Source organism: Myxocyprinus asiaticus, chromosome 29, assembly GCF_019703515.2.
Source record: "Myxocyprinus asiaticus isolate MX2 ecotype Aquarium Trade chromosome 29, UBuf_Myxa_2, whole genome shotgun sequence".
Classification (NCBI taxonomy): Eukaryota; Metazoa; Chordata; class Actinopteri; order Cypriniformes; family Catostomidae; genus Myxocyprinus; species Myxocyprinus asiaticus.
In genome coordinates this window covers 12853439-12875983 of record NC_059372.1, presented here as the reverse complement: position 1 = coordinate 12875983, position 22545 = coordinate 12853439, and the positions used below count along the sequence as shown (strand labels likewise).

At 42.1% G+C, this 22545-nt stretch overlaps 1 protein-coding gene across 1 annotated transcript in view; it reads left to right on the top strand.

Moving 5' to 3' along the window:
- LOC127419896 (plexin-A1-like) overlaps positions 1 to 22545 on the top strand; it is a 289863-nt gene that overhangs the window by 184739 nt on the left and 82579 nt on the right. The window contains exon 10 of the mRNA XM_051661705.1: positions 22115 to 22315. Within this exon, the coding sequence (XP_051517665.1) occupies positions 22115 to 22315 (201 nt within the window). The remainder of the gene's footprint in view (positions 1 to 22114; positions 22316 to 22545) is intronic.

Here is a 22545-nt window from a genome sequence, read left to right as displayed (position 1 = left end):
TTTAAGTGATTTGAACTATAGGGACACTAGAAATGTCCTCATAAACCACATGTATAGCATAATACCCTCGTAATTATCAGTTTGTAACCTAAAAAAATGTCCTCGTAAACCACCCAAACCCACACACACACACACACACACACACACACACCAATGACCCTTTCTCATTTCATAGAAAATTGCTTTTCATGTTTTGCAACCCATCACCAACAAATACATAACCATGCATGTGCACATTCACACATGGGCGGTCCTGTCCCATTTGTGAGAGTTGGCTTTGTGTGAGCAGCTGTTCTAAGGAGAGCAGGGCTGGATTAATGCACATAAACGGCACTGACTGAATGACTATGCAAATTGTATCGTGTTCTACATTTACAAATGCTACATTTGCATAAAAACGAATACCAATCACATCTCCATTTCGCATGAGAGCTGGAACTGCGCAAGGCTGCATTACGTGTGTACAGCATGTTATAATTAGACACACACACATCAGTCTTCCACACTGCCGAAGACGTCTCGAGGGAGCATTTGTATCTCGAACCATGTAGAGTTGACCGGGGTTGCTATTCACATACTCTACAGCTGTTAAATAGCGTGATTTGCGCTGAGAGGGGCATTTTAGGGGAATGTACACAAATGTTTACCCTTTTTCACACGCCCTTATCGCCCAAACACCTTTCTACTGTGCTCAGATTTCCACTTGCTGGCGATATAAATTGAGCATGGCAATCCCAGCTCAATCCAGTTACCATGTATGCATTTACAGTATATCTCATACCCGAGTTGACATACATAGGTTAACTGGATGCCTTGAAGGAGCAGGAAAGTTTGCCTAATTTTCTTCCTCTATTTTTAGTCATTCATAGATTTATGTATCGTTTAACTTCATGTTTAAATATTTGTTGATAGTTTACATTTTATAGGCTTTGCTGTTTCTGAATAACTATAATGATATACAAAGTGTCAGGTCTTAATATTTTTCTGCGTGTTCGAAGGGGTCGTTCAGACCAAACGTGTTATTGTGCTAAAAAAGCTAGACGCAGCGCAACGAATAGAATGCAGGAGTCTCGAGAAGGGTTTTTAAAAGTTGTTTTTTGTTGTTGTTTCGTTTTTGTTTTTTTACTTCACATGGTGCCTAAAAATATGTGCCGTTCCTGTGTGAGACACTGAAAAAACAACAAGATTTCTTTTAATGCATATTTACATAGAAAAATTATTAAAAAAACAGAGCAGATGGACACAAAAACATTTTGGAGCGAACAGCCCCTAAGAAGGGATCTTAGCATAAATTCTCAGAATACTTCAGCATGTTCAGACTAGATGCAACTGGTTTGTTTATTCACGAAATAAGGTACAATATCGTGCTATATTGTTAATGTAGTCACAGGTTTAAGGCGTTGTTAGGCACGATGCATAGCGGACCTTGCACATTAAGTTTATATATCAATATGGTTTGAAAGGATGCAGCCTTGAGTCCCTTAATTGCTTTTATTAAACAGTAACTATGCAAAAAATAGTAAAGCCAGACATTTTCATTAAAACATTATTATTTTGTTATATCTAGAAGATATAATTTATTATATCTAGAAGATATAATCTCTGACATGTTAATAGTTGATTTTATGGATGCTGCAAATGATGGAACAAAATTGAATCTAAAAGTCTTTAAGAAGAATTTATACACATTTGACTTCCTGTACAATAGCACAGCATGAACAGCATCATTATACCCATGAAGATGCTGCCGTGATATGGTAAAACTATTCATTGAAGAAAAATTGCTCTTGGCATGGAGGTTGGTGGTATGTAATGTTTATTGGGTGGGGGTTGAGGGTGAGGGAGTGGTTCGGTTTTCGGGTGGAGGTGTGGGATTGAGGCAGGAAGGTGAAGGAAATAGGTGTTTGAGATCTGCTGTCTTCAGATAGGGTGGTTAATAAACAGTAGTTGAAGTGAGATTTTAAGATTGCTTTTCTAAGTGGCTGAGTCTTCTTTATCAGTCCACCTGGAAACAAAGTCGGTATACCGATATAGGCGATATACCGGTTAAAATAATATACTGGCAAACATTTCCAACTGGTACTAATGTATGTGTATCATCTATATCGTGGTTATGCAAAACAATGCTGCATTGGAACAGAATGCACACTCCATTTAGAGGTTGCGCTACAAATAATCATTATCTGTCAGTCAGACGAAAAAGTATGTTTTATTATTTTTTGATTAACTTGAGTTTTTGAATTGCTTTTACATAAAAATGTGTATATTGTGAGATATATTATTATCAACCAAATATTTCAAGAATATTGCGATATAAAATGTTGCATCTATCACCAACCCCAAGTTGCTACTGTGAGTTTTGACAAATTTTGTCAGGTTAGTGGCATCAAATCTTTAAAAAGTAGTCAAAGTTTGGTTTGAGACACATTGTAGCAAGTAAACTAGATGTCTAAAAGCAGAAATATACACTCACTAAGCACTTTATTAAGAACACCTGTACACCTACTTATTAATGCGATTATCTAATCAGCCAATCACGTGGCAGCAGTGCAATACATAAAATCATGCAGATACGAGTCAGGAGCTTCAGTTAATGTTCACATCAACCATCAGAATGGGGAAAAAATGTGATCTCACTGATTTTGACTGCGTCATGATTGTTGGTGCCAGATGGGCTGGTTTGAGAATTTATGTAACTGTTAATCTTCTTTTTCAAGCACAACAGTCTCTAGAGTTCACTTAGAATGGTGCCAAAAGCAAAAAACATCCAGTGAGCGAAAGTTCTGCGGATGGAAACACCTTGTTGATGAGAGAGGCTATCAGAGAATGGCCAGACTGGTTCGAGCTGACAGAAAGGCTATGGTAACTCAGATAACCACTCTGTACAATTGTAGTGAGCAGAATAACAACTCAGAATGCACAACACATTGAACCTTGAAGTGGATGGGCTACAACAGCAGAAGACCAGGTTGGGCTCTTTATTAGGACCATCGTGTTGCTTTTTTTTTAAGTGGGTGGTTCTTGGCCCTAATAAGCTACAAACTGGACATTTCCGATATCTTTCCATGATCCCTCCAGCTGATCTTTAAGCACTTCTTTAATGGCATCCACAAATACAGTTACCACATTCCTTCTCTGAATTACTTTATCTCTGCCATTATTACAGTTCAGTGTCTGAACATCCTTACCTTAAAAAGTAATGAAACATCCTTACGGAGACATGAAAGATAAACTGCGTAGTCACCAACTGAATGAGTCACATTTGCAAATCAAATGTATTTAAATCAACATTTGCCTGACAGCGGATAAACAGAGGAACACATTAAATCTGACCAGGCGGAAAATTGCTTCAGTAAGCCACACTTGAGGAATCCACAAGGAGAAATAAACAAACATACATAGAAACAAACTAACAAATAGTGCTGCTAACACATTTGTTCCAGCATTGGTTATATACGAGCCCAGCTGTTGGCCGGTATCTCATTTAATCACAAGTGGACAGCGGTTTTGCCCTTTTCTAGTGCCATACCTGTCTATACGTTAAATAGTTGTGTGCGCAAACTCGTGCAGAGCTGAAATTTTGAGATCGCTCCTATGTTTCAGCATAGGTTTTGTTAGAATGATTGAGGATTTGTTTGCAGCTGCCACTTGGTTTAGTATTTAGTTTTAACTGTGACTTTAAAAGTGTCCAAAAGTGTCCAGAGTCAAAAAGTCTCTTTTCCCAGCCCAAACAACATATGTTGTCATTCTTGGCTCTAATAATGCCCCAACATTGATTGTCAGAAAATGGACCGCTGAGACTGGTTGTAAGCTGTTGACCCATCTTGGGAATCCAACTCTGCCTTAGTATTTCTTTTGCTATTTTCGGCAGCTCCCATATCACGTTCATCCAACCCTGTTGAGATACAACCATAAGCCCAGTCCATAAACATAATGAATGGAGTTTGTTGTAAAGATGATGAAACGGGCATTACGGCTGCGTTCTCCCGCTCATTTGAGACTCATTAGTGTGCGTCTCCGAAGAGACAAATGGGGGTTTTGATAAATAAGTCATAGGGTGGTGTATCACCAAGGAACTCCTTGATGCTCCCGTGGGAAGTGCGTGATTCAGTAATGCTCTGCCTAGTGTTTGCTCTTATATACAAAGATATGTCACCCACGATAATAGCATGAAGAGCAAAGGGTTGCTGGTGCATATACATTACAGTATGTGATTTAAAGACTTGTAGTGCAAATAGGGGTGACTTAAACCATAGTTTATAATGCTCATGTTTCAAACAGAGGTGTTTGCATTAAAAGCTTTCTACTGAAAGCTGTTGTGCCTACATTGTTTGGTAATTAAATAACTCAACAGTGCTTTCTGCAAAAATGCTATTTGTGGAATAACAAACACTTCTTAGGGTAATGCAGTGCAGAACACTGTAATATAGTTGTCAGCAGGAAGATAATTCAAGGAAAGCCAACACAGAGACAAAAACACAAAATCCATATGTGTTCTTGAGTATTCTAAAGATTTCACTGCCTCAGCTATAATCAGCAGAACTAAAATGCTGCTGCCAAATTTGGTTGAGCTCAGAATTTTTTCCCATAATTTTGTTTAAACTTTTTATTTTTCGCTTTGAGAGAATAATTAAAAATGGGATAAGTTTTTCATTTCATGTCTTTAGTTAGTCAAAAATGTCAGCAACTTTCTTTTTTTAGATACTTCATTATGCCTATGGTTGGTCCACAAAGACTGACAATTATTTCAAACTTAGTAGAAATTAAGCCTTGTCAGTGTACACTCAAATTTAATTGAGTTATGCAGTAAATGTTTGTGAAGGTGCTTTGATGAATCTCATGAAACCTGACAAGAATATGTCTGGGTTATATTTCACCCCAAAATAAGAAAAATAAAATAAAATAAATAATAACAATAATAATAATAAATATAGCTGCAAGCAGCGATACCGGGGTCAAGCCAATTATCGGCACCATGAGCTGCAAAAGACACTTTGCGACATGTTTTTGGTTAGAGTCAGATGAACGGTATATGAGGAGTTAGAAAAAGTAAACTTTCAATCATAAAAAACCCATTTATTTTAAAAATAACTAAAAATAGCTACTTTTTAGAATTTTTGTCCAGTATGTGGTGCTGTTCTGAAACTGCTCAGGTAGTATCTGGGCATGATGGTTATCATGCAGGAAAGCGTTTAATAGTTATAAGCCAAAATAGCCATTTTTCTATATCCTCTTCGTATAACCGTAATGCAAAAAATATAATTTTCAATATGCAGGTAGTGATGCAAAAAAGTATTGACATATGGACTGATTTGTTGTACTGCCATGCCCAAGCCCCCTGGATCTGCAGTTTGAACAGGGGGTTTGATGAAATATGCCGTCAAGAGGAGTGGTTCCTTGATGTGATGGTGACTTTAATTTAAAAATCTTTCAAGATTTTTTTTTCTATATATATATATATATATATATATATATATATATATATATATATATATATATATTGTAAAAATTACTATAATACAGTAATAAGCATATAATGATTACCACTGAGAAAAATGTTAAATGTCTTGATGCATTTCAGTAATAAGAATTTAGGGAGATGTTTAATGTCACAATTCAAAACATTTTAATGGTCCTTTTTTTTTTTACTTTTGACATGTTTTTTGGCTTTTACCCAATCTTGACAGTTTAGAAACATTTTGAATAAGCAGAACATTTCTTGCACATCCAGAAATAGTGTTGTGTTTTGCAGTAGACTAGTTTTCCGTTACGTAGGACACTGTTTTGTGGCAGACTTTAACTGAACCTTCTGTATTTGTGTTTTACACATGCCTTTTATTATGTGAGCCGAAGAGTCCTTTTTGATTTTATAAGAACTTCTTTCATGGACAGCCATATATTTCCCACTTTTGTCACCAAACTGAAATGTGCTTGATCAATTTTGGTCTGGTCTTTGTTTCTTATTGCATGTGGAGAGCAGAAGCCACTTCTGGCCTCCAAAATCCATCCAGCTCTGATTTACCGTCTGTCTCATTTGGCTGTCAGGTGTTTTTCATCCCTGGCACTCTCTCTCTTTCTCTCTCAATTTCTCACTCTCAAATCTCTGCCCAGCTCTTGCAAACACCCTGCAAATTCCTGTCTCCCTTGCCTCTGATCTGGGCTTTGCTAGGGACAGCCCTGCACTACAAACCACTGAGGAAAGAGCTTTGAGGAACGGCAGATATCTGGATCTGTATTCCGCCATCTGTGCCAAAAACTTGTGGCTCACCCTTTGCCGTTTATATCCCTTGAGAGACTCCATATCAAATGCTACCTTCTTCCACCCAATGGCACATCATCTTGGGATTACAACAATGGCGGTTCACTGCACTTAATCAATTAATCAGAAAGGCAATTAGTAGAAACGGGAACCCCAGCGTGCACCCTCACCTTTGTTGTTTGATGCCGGTCCATCCGCTGTGTTGCGAGCGGGGCTCAAAGCCCTGTAGTTCTTGTTCTCTCTGGCACTGGGCCTCTCGTAGGGATCTAAGGCTGCCACTGATCTGTGGCTTTAATTATTCAGAGTGTATTAAATCTTAATTTCCAGATGCCTCAGCGTCTGTCTGCCTAATGGAGACTGAAGATGAATTTTACATTAAGGAGTTTACACAGGAGATGCTGTGAGTACTTGCAAAGTTTTGGGTGGCGCCCAAGCATACCAGGCCAGGATCGGGTTTCTTATGCTGTTTTAACTCGGTCCAATTTCAGGGTTTACTTCTCAAAAAATAGATTTTTAATATTTGTATCACTTTGTTTTACTGTATTTTTCATATTTTAGATTTATATTTTATTGTGTTTAGAAAGCCAAAACCTTGTTAACTTTTGAAGGTGAAGTCTGTTATTTCTTTGTATCTAGTGGCACGAAATGGAATTGCAAAAATAATGACTGTTTTCAATCAGGTTTCCCGATAAATTCCCCTTTCTACCATTGGTTTATCAAAAGGATAGTACCGGCCTAAACTCTCGACATTGGGCTGTTTGAGATGCTCAGACAGAGTTATGTTCCCTATCTGTTACTCACTCGACGTTGTGTCGATGTAGTGACACTAGGGGTCACTCTTGGGAGCCCGAGACACCTCTGGTCTTTGATAAAAGGCCAGTGAAAATTGGCGAGTGGTATTTGCATGCCACTCCCCCAGACATATGGGTATAAAAGCAGCTGGTATGCAACCACTCATTCAGATTTTCTCTTCGGAGCCGAACGGTCATGCTCATTGAGCTGAATTACTACTGTTCATACTGGATCTGATGGCGCATTTCAGCGGCTTCTCCCTCCTCTGCACTGGTGCACTGCAGAGAACGCCCCTGGGCACTTCGGCAGAAAAAAGAGAGTATATTTTCTGAAAGAGTTTATTTCTCTAAAAGAGTATATTGCTCTAAAAGAGCGGCACACACGGAACGTCTTTTTAAAGATGACTTTCCGATTGTGTGTTATTCCTGGTTGTGGTCGTTATCTCTCAACTTTGGATGGTCATGACCGCTGTCTTTCGTGTCTGGGCATGACCCACATGGAGGCAGTGTTCGTGGATGGTTCATGTTCTCACTGCGAGAACATGACCATGGCAACGTTGCGGTCGCAGCTTGCTTTCGTAAGAAAGGCCTTGGTCCTTCTACCTACGGGTTTGAGGCCAGCGCGGCTAGCACTGGGGGCTATTTGGGGACCCCAATGGTATCGCCTCCGCCGGGTATCCCCCCGTGGACCTCCCATTCCCCAGCATGCTCGTCTGCCCCAGTCAGGCTTCCGGATGAGTTCGCTGGCTCGTCTCACGGCGTGTCTGGCCTCTTGTTTGGAGCCCGCGAAGATGATGAGCTCTCGAGCGCAGCATCGGAGAGCAGGCTTGTCCAGTCGGACGCAGAAGCCTCAGCTGGGCTCCCCCCCTCGGGGATGATTGCCCAGTCACAGGCTGATGCAGAGATGACGGACATGCTTTCCCGGGCAGCCGCGAGCATCGGGTTAGAGTGGAACCCTCCGCTCTCCCCTGAACCCTCGCGGCTCGATGATTGGTTCCTGGGCTCGCGGCGCTGCTCAAAGCAGCCACGCCCCGCTCCAGTGCCTTTCTTCCTGGAAGTGCACGAGGAGCTGACAAAATCATGGGGGGCACCTTTTACTGCCCGGCCCCGATTCCTCAGTTCCCCCGCCCTCACTACCCTCGATGGCGGGGCGGCCAGGGGCTATACGGTGATTCCCCCGGTAAATAAGGCGCTCGTGGTGCACCTATGCCCACAGAGTGCTGCCACCTGGCGCGGATGCCCAAAGCTCCCATCCAAGCCCTGTAGGTTCACGTCGTCCCTGATGGCTAAAGCTGGACAAGCCCTGCACGCCATGGCTCTCCTGCAGGTCCACCAAGTCAAGGCACTAAAATAACTGCACGAGGATAGTTCCGCCCCAGATCTGATGCAGGAACTGCGCTCGGCAACTGTCCTCGCTCTCCGAGCGACGAAGGTCATGGTGCGGTCTCTCGGGCAGACGATGGCCACAATAGTGGTCCAAGAGTGCCACCTTTGGCTCAATCTGGTCGAGATGGGTGAGGCCGACAAGACACAGTTTCTTGCTGCCCCCATTTCCCAGGCTGGCCTATTTGGCGACACCGTCGAGGACTGTGCCCAGCAGTTCTCGGCGGTGAAGCAGCAGACGGAGGCTATCCAGCATATCCTGCCCCGGCGCGGCTCAAGATCCCGCACCCCGTCTGCTCGTCGACCCAGGGCGTCCCCCTGCGGTGACTGCACCAGCTCTGCCGCAGCCCGCCCCTTCGGCCCGGCCCCGGCATGGAGCCCACTGCAGGAAGTAGACGCCACCCATCTCACAGTCGGCCGTTAAGAACCCACGGAGGTCGTCAAAACGCCCCTGAGACGGGCGACCCAGGGTCGAAGAAACCCACTCACCTGGAGCTGGTAAGAAGACCACTCCATCCCCCGGTGGAGGGCCGGGTGGAGAATCTTTTGTTGCCTTTTTGTTTGATTTCACTGCATGCCCAAGTGGCTGCGGTACCCAACAGTTCAGCAAAAGAGCGGTTTCCTTCTTCCCTGGGTCACATACCCAGTGTGCACGGTCGTCATCACGACTACCGTCCACAGGTTTTTCCTTGCTGGATTGGCGCTCCAGCGGTGGTCTTCCCACCCCTGAGCGCACAGCTGTGGCACACAGCCGCTCCCGATGTGACAGTCTCCACGGGTTATGAGGACAGACCTCTTTCTCCCCCTCCCAGGCTATTCCGGGGGTGGTCACAAGGAGCCAGATAAGTGCTTCGATGTCCGCCCCGCCGCGAGGCCCCACCTGCCGGTACGTCAGACGACGTTGTCCTCTTGGTCCCCCTTGTGCGGAACTTGGATGCGTGGCTTGCACTTTCCAATCCGTCGCGATGGCTGGTCCGGACCGTCCGACTCGGCTACGCGATTCAGTTCGCCAGGCACCCGCCTAGGTTTAGCGGTATCCACTTCACTTTGGTGAAGGACGAAAAGGATGCTACCTTGCGCACGGAGATTGCTACCCTCCTATGGAAGGGCGCGATAGAACCTGTCCCTCCGGCCGAGATGAAGAAGGGGTTTTACAGCCCCTACTTCATCATACCGAAAAAAGGTGGTGGGTTGTGGCCAATCTTGGAACTGCGGGTACTGAACCAGGCTTTACACAGACTCCCGTTCAAGATGCTAATGCAAAACGCATTCTGGCAAGCGTCCGGCATCAAGATTGGTTTGCGGCGGTAGACCTGAAGGACGCACACTTCCACGTCTTGATTCTACCTCGGCACAGACCTTCCTGCGGTTTGCATTCGAGGGTCAGGCGTATCAGTACAAGGTCCTCCCTTTCGGCCTGTCCCTGTCTCCTCGTGTCTTCACGAAGATCACAGAGGCAGCCCTTGCCCCGTTAAGGGAAGTGGGCATTCGCATTCTCAACTCGATGACTGGCTAATCCTAGCTCACTCTCGGGACATGTTGTGCGCACACTGGGACTTGGTGCTCTCACACCTCAGCTGACTAGGGCTTCAGGTCGACTGGGAAAAGAGCAAGCTCCTCCCGGTTCAGAGCATCTCTTTCCTCGGTTTGGAGTTGGACTCAGTCTCTTTGACAGCGCGCCTCACGAACGAGCGTGCCCAGTCAGTGCTGGCCTGTTTGAAGGCATTCAAACAGAAAACAGCGGTTCCACTGAAACTTTTTCAGAGGCTCCTGGGGCATATGGCATCCTCAGGGTAGCCACCCCGCTCGGGTTGATGCATATGAGACCGCTTCAGCACTGGCTTTAGACTCGAGTCCCGAGATGGCGCCGCAGGACACATCGCATGGTCATCACGCCGGTCTGTCACCGTCTTCTCGTTTCTACGGGCAGGTGTTCCCCTAGAACTGGTCTCCAGGTGCGTCATGGTCATGACAGACGCCTCCAAAACAGGCTGAGGTGTTGTTTGCAACGGGCACGCAGCCGCCAGCTTGTGGACGGGCCCGCGACTGCATTGGCACATCAACTGCCTCGAGTTGTTGGCAATTCTGCTCGCCCTGCGGAGGTTTCGGCCGTTGATCCAGGGCAAGCACATGTTAGTTCGGACAGACAACACAGCAACGGTAGCATATGTCAACCGCCAAGGCAGTCTGTGGTCTCGTTGTATGTCACAACTCCTTGTGGCAGTCGAGTTTTCGGAGAGACTCGCTGCCGGCCCAGTACACGTGCTAACTAAGAGCCCTGTTCTGGGGTAGGTGCTCCGCATGTGGCAGTTCCCTCTAAGGTAAAACCCCATGCGTTGTATATCTTACGCTAATTCGTTTCCCTGTTGGCAAACTGCGTCTTCTTTGGGCAGAGCCCCTCTGCCCCAGTCTCCATGTTTGTAGTAACTCCTCCCCCATTGGGTAGAATCTACCTTGAGACTCTCCACTTGGTCGTCAAGACTATGTGATGTATTTTCCACTTAAATATCCCCCCATCTCTTGGGGCGAGGTGTGGTCTCCGTGGTGTCCTCCCCTTGGGAGGGACACCCCCCGACTAGACCTGGCGGCCCAGTCGGATAATCCCCCTTCTTTTTTAGGGAGTGGAAAAAAAAAAGGTGAATAGATACCACGGCTGGGTTACCCTGTCTCTATCTTTTGGGTAGTCGACTTGTCCCCAAAGGGCCGTTCGACACTCATAACTATGTTGGGGGAGGTTACGTGTCGACCTGGTGTGCTGGCTACGAGGTACACAGTGGTCTGCCCGTCACACACCGCCAGTTCACGTGTCACAGTTCAGCCAGTTGTGGCGTTTTGTATAGGGACCCCTAGTGTCACTACATCGACACAACGTCGAGTGAGTGACAGATAGGGAACGTCCTGGTTACTTGTGTAACCTCCGTTCCCTGATGGAGGGAACGAGACGTTGTGTCCCTCCTGCCACAACGCTGAACTACCCGCTGAAATGGCCGGACCTTGTCTCGGCTCCTCAGCATAAAACCTGAATGAGTGGTCGCATACCAGCTCCTTTTATACACTAAGGTCCAGGGGAGTGGCATGCAGATACCACTCGCCAATTTTTATTGGCCTTTTATCAAAGACCAGAGGTGTCTCGGGCTCCCAAGAGTGACCCCTAGTGTCACTACATTGATACAACGTCTCGTTCCCTCCATCAAGGAACGGAGGTTACGCAAGTAACCAGGACGTTTTGTTAGCGCCACAGTCCCTTTTCAGTTTTTGGGTGAATCTACTTTTGGCTTATGCATAGTTTTGTCTGCATATCAAGTTTGAATAGGAGAATATATTTTCATATCCAAAAGCTATACACTGATATACATTGAGGTCCAAAAGTCCAAGACTACTAGTGAAAATGTTTTTATTTAGCTTTTTTCTAATTTAATGCAAAATAAAATTCACATTAACAATTTCCCCCCTTTGCTTTAATAACAGTATGCACCCAAGCTTGCATGGACTCGATGATCCATGTTATCCCAACATGATTTGAGAATGTTCCAAACAGCATCTTATCTGCTTCAATCGAATCAAGGAAATCCGTACCTTTCGTGCAAAGGAGTAACATTGTCAATCTTATTTTTTTTTTTTTTATTAGTAACTTTTTCATTTCTTATTCTTTTTACTTAATAACTTTGGACCCCATGAATGAAATTTTGACTACTGGACCCCACTGTATTTAAGGTGGCATCAATTATATTTTAACATTTATTTTAGAATCTATATTACTAAGTATAATAGGTCTATAATTTTGCTGACACATATTACTTTGGATTATGTCACATCTTCCTAAGTTTTGAGAGCTACTCTATTTTTGAGGCACATGTGGGCGGACACTCTAAAGCCCTTTTAGACTTCAAAGTCCCTTTCATTCGACATCAAGCTCCTCTTAGAGTGGGTAGATCCACACGTTGTTTCCCCCTCACCGTTTGGCCCATACAAGTCAACAAGCTCCAGACTGCCTAATTAGATGGCAGCTCTGTTCCTCATCTGTTACCATTACGAGACTTGCCAGAATAAGTAATTATAACATCAATATGGTAAAACAGGATTTTAAAATGTTGGTGATTCTGCCCTCAAATTGTTGATATTAATTGGTTTGAACTTAAAACTGGCTCGTCAAATTTTTAAGATGCTTATTCGATAGTGATGATGCATTAATTGCCAAATAAAACTTTGCAATTATTCTTACCATCTTAAAAATGGATATGATTTGGTTTATTTCTGAGAATCGGTGTCTTATCTTGGTGGTTGATGTACTGTCATCCTATTAAAAAAGAGTATATGATAGGTGCAAGGCTGAAAAATGAAGAATCAAAAACATGAAACCACTGAATCTGTTACAACAGCCTAGTGTTGGCTTAATCAAAATGGCAGGGCATTTACATTTTTCATATATGCCTACAGTTCAACTTAGTGTGCTTAAAAGAAGCTGGGGGGTGGGCAGGTAGATATTGTTTTTTTTTTTAGGTGCAGCAAGTCTTAAATGAGATCATATACACTCACTTAGCACTTTATTAGGAACCCATTCACCTCAAGGTTCGACGTATTGTGGATTCTGAGATGCTATTCTGCTCAGTACAATTGTACAGAGTGGTTATCTAAGTTACCGTAGCCTTTCTGTCAGCTCAAACCAGTCTGGCCATTCTTCATTGACCTCTCTCATCAACAAGGCATTTCTGTCCGCAGAACTGCTGCTCACTGGATGTTTTTTTGTTTTTGGCACCATTCTGAGTAAACTCTAGAGACTGTTGTGCATGAAAATGCCAGGAGATCTGCAGTTACAGAAATACTCAAACCAGCCCGACTGGCATCAACAATCATATCACGGTCGAAATTACTGAGATCACATATTTTCCCTATTCTGATGGTTGATGTGAACATTAACTGAAGCTCCTGACCCTACGTGCATGATTTTATGCATTGCACTGCTTCCACACGATTGGCTGATTAGATAATCGCATGAATAAGTAGGTGTACAGATGTTCCTAATAAAGTGCTCAGTGAGTGTGTATCTCTAAGGAAATGTAGTCATTATATCAGGCTTTTAGTTTTGTTCTCTTCTGTTCCCTTCCACTGTAAAGTGAAACAAAGGCAACTGACAGACTCCTGCCGGCCCAGAACTACCACCTTGGTTTACTGGACTGCATCAGCAATCTTAAGGCTTCTCACAGGGTGTCTGAAAAGCCTATTTTGGCTGTTGTTGGTTAGATGACCATCCATTCATCAGGGAAGTATATCCTGGAAATGAATCTTTGAGGCTAAATCTGAATGTATAGTTCTTGAGCTTAGAAATCTAGAACTTCAAACCTTCATTCTTAATGTAGCTAGCTTAAAGGAATAATTCACCCAAAAATGAAGATTTGAAATGTCAGATTTGATGTCAATGATGATGAGCAGCATTGGTTCTCATGTGTAATGTGACTGTTCACTATGTGGCAAGTTTAAATGCTGTATATAGAACTGCAAATGAGATGAGGAGAGGATTTTGGTTGTGGTCACCAAAAACCTCTTCAGAAATGAGGGAATGTGAATGACCCAGATAAGTGGGCTGCATTTGCTGTGTTTGCGGTGTGGGCTTCACTATGAGTCTCTGCATTGCCCCACAGGTCCTTTTTGAGAGAAAAAAGGAAGGAGAGTGAGAAATAGGGAATGCAAGAGAGAGAGGAAAAAAGAGCAGCAGATATCATGTTTTGCTTGCAGTGGCATTGCTAGAGGCAGCATTTGAGCAAAACAAACAGCAGAATAGCAGAGCGCTGCTGCCAGCTAGCAGAGCCAAAAATCAGCCATCCCCTTTCCCTCAACACTTCCCAAGTATCGTACACTATACGCTGCATCTCTCTGTGTATCCTTGTACAACTCGCACCGAACACAACACAAAAGGTGATTTTAGGCAAAACTGTCACCTCAGTCACAATTCACTTTTGTTTATTTGGGGAAAATTCAATTACACAAAGGGTGTCTTTCTTGCTAACATCTTCTTTTGTGTGCCATGAAAGAAATAAAATCATACAGGTTTGGAACAACATAAGGGTGAGTAAATGATGACATGATTTTCATTTTTGGGTGAACTTAATAACTGCATCGGCAACTGCGTCAGACAGCTTTGATATTAGTGAGATGGGAACTGTGATATCAAATGGATTTAGAGCAGTTTTATAGGTGTACCTCTCACTTGTTAACATGTGAGTTTGCTCTGAGCTTATTCTCACCATGTGATTCATGGCTGTGGGGGCGCACTCTGCATGCTAACCTGGATTCTCGGCTCACTGGAGACATAGTCGTTTCAAAGCAAATAAAGGCAGTATGAGGGAGAAAACGTGAAACACTTCAAAGGAATCCCAGCGGTACACCATTACTTCATTGTGCTCAGCAAGTGTGCCATCTGATCTGCTCTTTTAACTCTGTTTTGACACCTGTCAGGATGCTTAATAAAATAGTTTCCCATGTTTTCTCTCTCACATTCTCCATTGTTGCTTTAGCACTTCTGTTATCTTACAGCCTGATTTTGAAGAGTCACTCTTTCTTTCTCTCTCTCTCTCTCTCTCTCTCTCTCTCTCTCTCTCTCTCTCTTTCTCTCTCTCTCTCTCTCTCTCTCTCTCTCTCTCTCACACACACACACACTCTTTCTATCTTATCCTTTCCCTTTTCTATTTCTTACCTTTCATTTCATTTCATTTCCTTTCCTTTTTCATTTTCCTATTCCTTTTAATTTCCTTTTCATCCTGTTCTTTTCCTTTCCTTGCCTTTTTTACTTTTCCTCTTCCTTTTCATTCCTTTTTTCCATTTTCCTCTTCCTTTTCCTTTTTCCTTTCCATCTTTCTTCTGCCTTTCTTTTTTCTTTTCTTTCCTTTCCTTTTCCAATTTCCTATTCCTTTTCCTTTCTTTTCATTCCTTTCTTTTCCCTTTTCCTCTCTTTTCCTTTTCTTTTTTACATTTTTTCATTTCCCAAAGCCTTTTCTTTTCAGTATCCTTTTTCGTTTCCTTTCTGTGTCCTTGCCTTTTTACTGTTCTTCTTCCTTTTCATTCCTTTTTTTCCATTTTCCTCTTCCTCTTCCTTTTCCCTTTTTCCTTTTCGTTCTGCTTCTTCCTTCACTTTTTCTGTTTCCTCTTTCTTTTCCTTTCCTTTCCTTTCATTCCTTTCTTTTTCCTTTTCCTCTCTTTTCCTTTCCTTTCTGTTTTTCTTTCCTTTCTTTTCATTTTTTATTATCCTCCTTTTTATTTCCCTTTCATTCCTTTCCTTTTCTGTTTCTTTTCTGTTTCCTTGTCTTTTCTGTTTCTTTTCCATTTCCTTGCCTTCTTTAATTTTCAACTTCCTTTTAATTCCTTTCTTCCATTTTCCTTTTTTCTTTTTCTTTTCCTTTCATTTTTTCATTTTTGTCCTTTCCTTTTTCATTTTCCTCTTCCTTTCCTTTCCTTTTCATTCCTTTCTTTTTCCTTTTCCTCTTGCTTCTCCCTTTTGTTTCCTTGCCTTGCCTTGCACTTTTTATTTTCTTTTCTTTTGATTTTCTCTTCTTTTCTCCATTATAGCCTTACAAGCACAAATGTACACACACAGTGTTTTAATTTTTCCTGAGTGGCGGTGGACACGTTTCCCTTCTATAAGGCAATTTTTATCAGATGGTTGGAGCATTTCATTAAATATGTTTTTTCCGGCTATCTGTTTGCCATTTGTGTGTTTTGATTGCCGAAATGGCAAAGCCACAAGCAAAGAATCTCTTAGCACCAGTCAGTTGGCTTAGCATGACTGATACCACCTCTCTACTCTTTGATTGGCTCTCAGGCTCTCTTATCATTTTGCCCTTGGCCTTGCACAGTTTCAAGCTGAATAGATGTTGTTAAATTACATTTAGCTACATTTGTGGATTATTTTCCAAATCAAGCCAAACTTATCAGGGTAATTAGATTTCATGGCAGTTTAGTTAAAAAACAAACTGACAAACTTAAAAACAAGCAAAGTATAAAGAGTATAAAGCAGAACTAATGATGATGAAGGACCTCAAATTGTTATCCTCTACATTAACAATACCCATTTTGTCTAATAAGTGACTAATATAATACTAAACGATGCATAATCTAACAGTATGTAATATTTATCCACAACCGTTACTTCACTAAAGAAAAATACAAAATTGTGCAATGGTACTACCATGGTTGGCTGAATGTTAAGTACCATCATTTTAACATCTGATACCATCACTAATCCGTGGTACTGCTGCAGTAATTTTTGAAACCTTTAAAAACATTTAAGTATTTAGCATGCAGACATCATAGCAACCAGATCATAACTGGATGTTACAAGCCACGTAAACAAGTTTCCTTTTAAACCTTTTGCTCTGAGCAATGAACCTGATGTTTCAGGTTTGCATATTACGTTCTTGGGAAACTGATAAGGCTTCTCTGTGCTCGGCATACATGCCTTTATTGACTCTGAACAAATTGCAGCTTTTCATTAGCAGTGAAACCCTCACCTTTGTGTACCACACAGTAATTGAACACTAACACTGGCTCGCTCCATTGAGGGGGGGAGGGGGGGAGGAGGGGAGGACTGCATCACAGTCTATTTATTCAGTCACAACCGAATCAAGAGAGTGCAGCACAGTATTAATAAGGCGACTGCCGCCCGAGGCAATTAAACCGGCAGCCCAATGGAACTCTGCAGAGTCACAGAGCTGCATGTGGCTTACCCATCAGGTTTGTTTACAGAGCCCTCGCCGTGGTGATGCTAGCTCATATCTCTTGTAGATTTTAATAACGCTGCTGGTGTTCCGTACTCCTCCCGTTCAATTATAACCAGAGGCACGATAAATTGGAAACGAGGGTAACGAGTTTAGATGCCTTATCTGGCTCTTATGGGATGGGTTGTGGTAAGATCTGCCCTGTGTTTTTTCATATATCTCTTACAAAAAAAAAAAAAAAAAAAAAAAAAAAGAGATATATGAATCAAAGCATCAAAGTCTCAAAAAACGTTGATGCTTTGATCTAGTAGCATGCCATCTATCATGTACTGTAGTGCTCCAATGTTTTGACTGCATTTCAAATGTCCTTATGAAATGTGAGTGATTTGATGCTCCAGTTGTATCCTCACCATGCCATTTCTTGTATACACTGTCTGGCCAAAACAAAAGTTGCATACTCTAAGGGTGTTTTCACACCTAGTCCGTTTGAGCACTCCAAGCGCTCTCAGAGCAGTATAACGTGTATATGTGAACAACCAAAGTGGTCTCAGACCACCCAAAAGGACCCAAAAGCTAACCATACTCAGACCATCTCAGGAAGTGGTCTGAGTACGGTTCATTTGCGGGTCCTTTTGTGGTTCGATTGATTTGTGCAATGTGAAAGCAAAGAGGTACCAGTCCGCTTTACATTTTATTACATAAGTACCTCATGGCTTGCCATACATAGCTGCATTGCATACTTCATATTCCAGTCACAATTTACTGTCCACATATGGAAATTTTAAGCAAATATAGATATACTATGATTACCATGACGTGTTTTTGTGTCTCATATTCCGTTCTTGTATTATTTGAGCACCTAAAATGAACGGACCGGCCGCATTCAGAGCAGAGCAGCACAATAAGATGAACCACTTTAAAGTGCTCTGATGGGTGTACCGTCTACGGAGGTTCGCGCCAAACTCCCATGACAATACAAGTGAGGATTTTTATAGTTTTACTTTAATTTTATATGAGCAATGGCAAATGACGCACAGAAGGAGATGCTTGCTTGCTCCATTACTTTAAAGATGATAGATGAAGAAACATATTTTAAAATGCACATAGAATTTCAAATGTTTTCCTTCATGCAAAATAAGGGCTTGTAGGTTTTATCGGAGAGCCTTAACATAACGTGAGAGAGTGAAGAATTTAGGACAGAAATACAGTATACATTATTACTATTGCATAATGTAATATAATTGGCAGTGTTGTCTGGGTTTCATAAATGATGTAACATATAAAATATTAATTTTGATGTAATTCTATCCCTGTGCAATCATTTTTAATGGAAAAATGCAATTTTTTTAAAGCCTTAAAAGTAATCATATAGCCCCATTTTATTATATGATTTCAAATTAAATATAAATAAATTATTATTTAAGGTGTAGGGCTATCTGTCATAAGCATTCGTACACCTTAAGAAGTATGACAATTTGTATGACAATTGCTTATCATAATAATCGCAGTCGAAAAATTATTATCAGCCAAATATCATAATCATGACAGCCCTAGCTACAATGGGGTCTGAGTTCTTAAGGAGCTGTGGTGTGAACAACAAGGGGTCTGAGACCACATTAATGTGAAGAGGACCAAAAAAAGAAACTGGGTCCTCTTTTAAGTCCACTTACATTGTGAACACCAAAAGCACTGAGGTCATTTGCAGCTGGTTCTCTTTCTGGTTCACTTAAAATGTACTATATGTGAAACCACCCTTAATATTTGATTGGACCGCCTTTAGCTTTGATTACGGCGTGCATTTTTCATGGCATTGTTTCAACAACCTTATGCAACGTCACAACATTTATTTCCATCCAGAGTTGCATACATTTTTGGCCGAGATCTTGTATTGATGATGGGAGAGTCAAACCACTTCATAAAGTCTTCTCCAGCACATCCTAAAGACTTTCAATGAGGTTAAGGTCAGGACTCTGTGGTGGCCAATTCATGTGTGAAAATGTCTCCTCATGCTCCCTGAACCACTCTTTCACAATTTGAGCCCAATGAATCTTAACATTGTTGTCCTGGAATATGCCCATGCCGTCAGTGAAAAAAAAATCATTGATGGGATAACCTGGACATTCAGGTAGTCAGCTGACTTCATTTTATTGCCACATAACGTTGCTGAGCGTAGACCTGACCAATTGAAGCAACCCCAGATCATAACACTGCCTCCAGATGCTTGTACAGTGGGCACTATGCATGACGGGTGCATCGCTTCATGTGCTTCCCTTCTTACCCTGACGTGCCCATTGCTTTGGAATAGGGTATATCTGGACTCATCAGACCACATTACTTTTTTCCATTGCTCCACAGTCCAATCTTTGTGCTCCCTAGCAAACTGAAGTTGTTGTTTTTTTTTCCCGATTAGCCTCACTAACAAGTGGCTTGCTTGTGGCCACACATCTGTTTAGTCCAAAACCTTGTTGCATTGTGCGTGTGGAAATGCTCTTACTTTCTCTATTCAGAATCAGAATCAGAATCAGCTTTATTGCCAAGTATGCTTACACATACAAGGAATTTGTCTTGGTGACAGGAGCTTCCAGTGTACAACAATACAAAAACAATACAAAAACAGCAGCAAGACATAGATAATAATAAAAAATAAAAAAAATAATTATACACATACGTACATACACACAGAGACACACATACATACATACACACGTATACATACGTAGTTCAAATCTAATACAAATCTGTTATCTGTTATGTACAGTGCAAAATACAAATCTGTTATGTACAGTGCAAATGTTTTTTTTGTTTTTTTATTGCTAGTTATTGCTCAATGGGGCAATTTAACTGTTCATGAGATGGATAGCTTGAGGGAAAAAACTGTTCCTGTGCTTGACAGTTCTGGTGCTCAGAGCTCTGAAGCGTCGGCCAGAAGGCAACGTTCAAAAAGATAATGGGCAGAGTGAGTGGGGTCCAGAGTGATTTTTCCAGCCTTTTTCCTCACTCTGGAAGTGTATAGTTCTTGAAGAGGGGGCAGGGGGCAACCAATAATCCTCTCAGCAGTCCAAATTGTCCTTTGTAGTCTTCTGATGTCTGATTTCATAGCTGAACCAAACCAGACAGTTATTGAAGTGCAGAGGACAGACTCAATGACCGCTGAGTAGAACTGCATCAGCAGCGCCTGTGGCAGGTTGAACTTCTTCAGCTGGAAAAGGAAGTACAACCTCTGCTGGGCCTTTTTCACAATAGAGTCAATGTGGGTCTCCCACTTCAGGTCCTGTGAGATGGTAGTGCCCAGGAACCTGAATGATTCCACTGCTGCCACAGTGCTGTTTAGAATGGTGAGGGGGGTCAGTGTTGGGGTGTTCCTCCTAAAGTCCACAATCATCTCCACCGTTTTGAGCGTGTTTAGCTCAAGGTTGTTTTGACTGCACCAGAGAGCCAGCTGTTCAACCTTCCCTCTGTATGCAGACTCATTGTCATCTCGGATGAGGCCGATGACAGTGGTGTCGTCTGTAAACTTCAGGAGCTTGACAGAGGGGTCCTTGGCGATGCAGTCATTGGTATAGAGGGAGAAGAGTAGTGGGGAGAGCACACATCCCTGGGGGGCACCAGTGCTGATTGTACAGGTGCTGGAAGTGAGTTTCCCCTGTCTCACAAGCTGCTGTCTGTCCGTCACGGCTATTAAACATAGCCGTGAGTTCTACTGTCAGTTTTTTACAATGTGACTTCACCAAGCGTTTTAATGATATTCGATCACGATCATTCAAGATTTTTTTCCGACCACATTTCTCCGCGAAGTTGATAGTTCACCACTGTCATTCCAGGTTTTAATAATGCGTTGGACTGTTCTTAACCCAATTCCAGTGATTTCAGCAATCTCCTTAGTTGTTTTCTTTGCTTGATGCAGGCCAATAATTTGCCCCTTCTGAAACACAGTAACATCTTTTCCACGACCATGGGATACATCTTCCAATATGGTTGTTTAAGAAATGAGAAGCTACACACTGCATCAGTTAGGGTTAAAAGAATTGTTGCCAGCTGAAAAATATTAATCATTGTAATAGTGATCCAATCATAGGCTCTGAAGTATCTGCTTATTTAAATCCAAACTGAAACTTTGGCCAGGCAGTGTAGCTTTTAAAGCATCAAAATACCCATTTTTAATCTCTTTGTATAAAATTATTTATTCTAAAACACTGGATTTGGAGTATTGAAACCTGAGGGTTGTTTTTGACAATAGGTCTCAAGCCCATAGTTATGTTGGTGCTTTGCTAAAGTGCACATTTGGCATCATAACTCGGGTGTAGATGCCAAGTCTTTAAAATGGCACATGCCCTCAAAAAGCTTAATTGCATCTTGTTCTGTGCCCTGGTTTCCCAATCTGTTGGCATGACAACGGCGACAATGGCCTTGAAGTCTTTCTTGCATCCTTCATACCCTTGGTTTCATTCACTCCTCATTTCAGCAACACCACTGAAAGGGTTACAATGTCTGTATAGCCACATTTTCTCAAGTAGTAGATCAAAAGTGTTTTTGATCTTCTTTTAGTTGCATCTTTGTGCTCTTATTTGAAGTTCTCAAAATTATAATGGCATGGCATTATGTTTTCCTGTACACCTCTGATCTACCTTTTATACTATGGACATAAATTATACCTCAAGTATGGCTTTTTGAGGAGAAGTGATCAAACTTTTGATTTTAGCCTGGCAGACGATAAAATGTGCAAACAAATACCAGAGACTTACATTGAAGAGACCAGAATATCATAGAGACTTGGGTCTTTTGACTTGGGCCAGTAAGCAACCACTTACCTATATCCTAGCAAGAAACCACACAGAACGCCCTAGGAACCATCTAGCAATTGCCTAATAACCGGCCAGAACACTCTAGCAACCACATAGCAACGTCCTAGCAACCACCCACAACACCCTAGTAACCTAATGTGCTAAATATGATATTTTTTCTTCATTTTGCAGGAGTGTCCTCAGATCATGCCGTCCACCCAGATCTACATCCCTGTTGGCGTCATGAAGCCCATCACCCTGTTGGCCCGAAACCTTCCACAGCCCCAGTCTGGCCAGAGAAACTATGAGTGCATCTTCTATATCCAGGGGAAAGAGTACAGTGTCACAGCATTGCGCTTCAACAGCACAAGTATACAGTGTCAGAAGACCATGGTGAGTTTAAACACTTGTTTTTTTTTTTTAAAGGAACCACATTGGATTTCTTTGCCAGAAGTCGCTCTGTTATAGCTCAGGAGAATTTTATGGAGTTCTTAATTATGTTTTATGTAAGTATTAACATTGTAATGTTTCTCTTACAATTCTTTAGGAGAAAGAAATATAGACTCAAATTAGGCAATCGTTGACATAAAGTGAAGTTGTAGATCAATAACTTTAATGTTGAT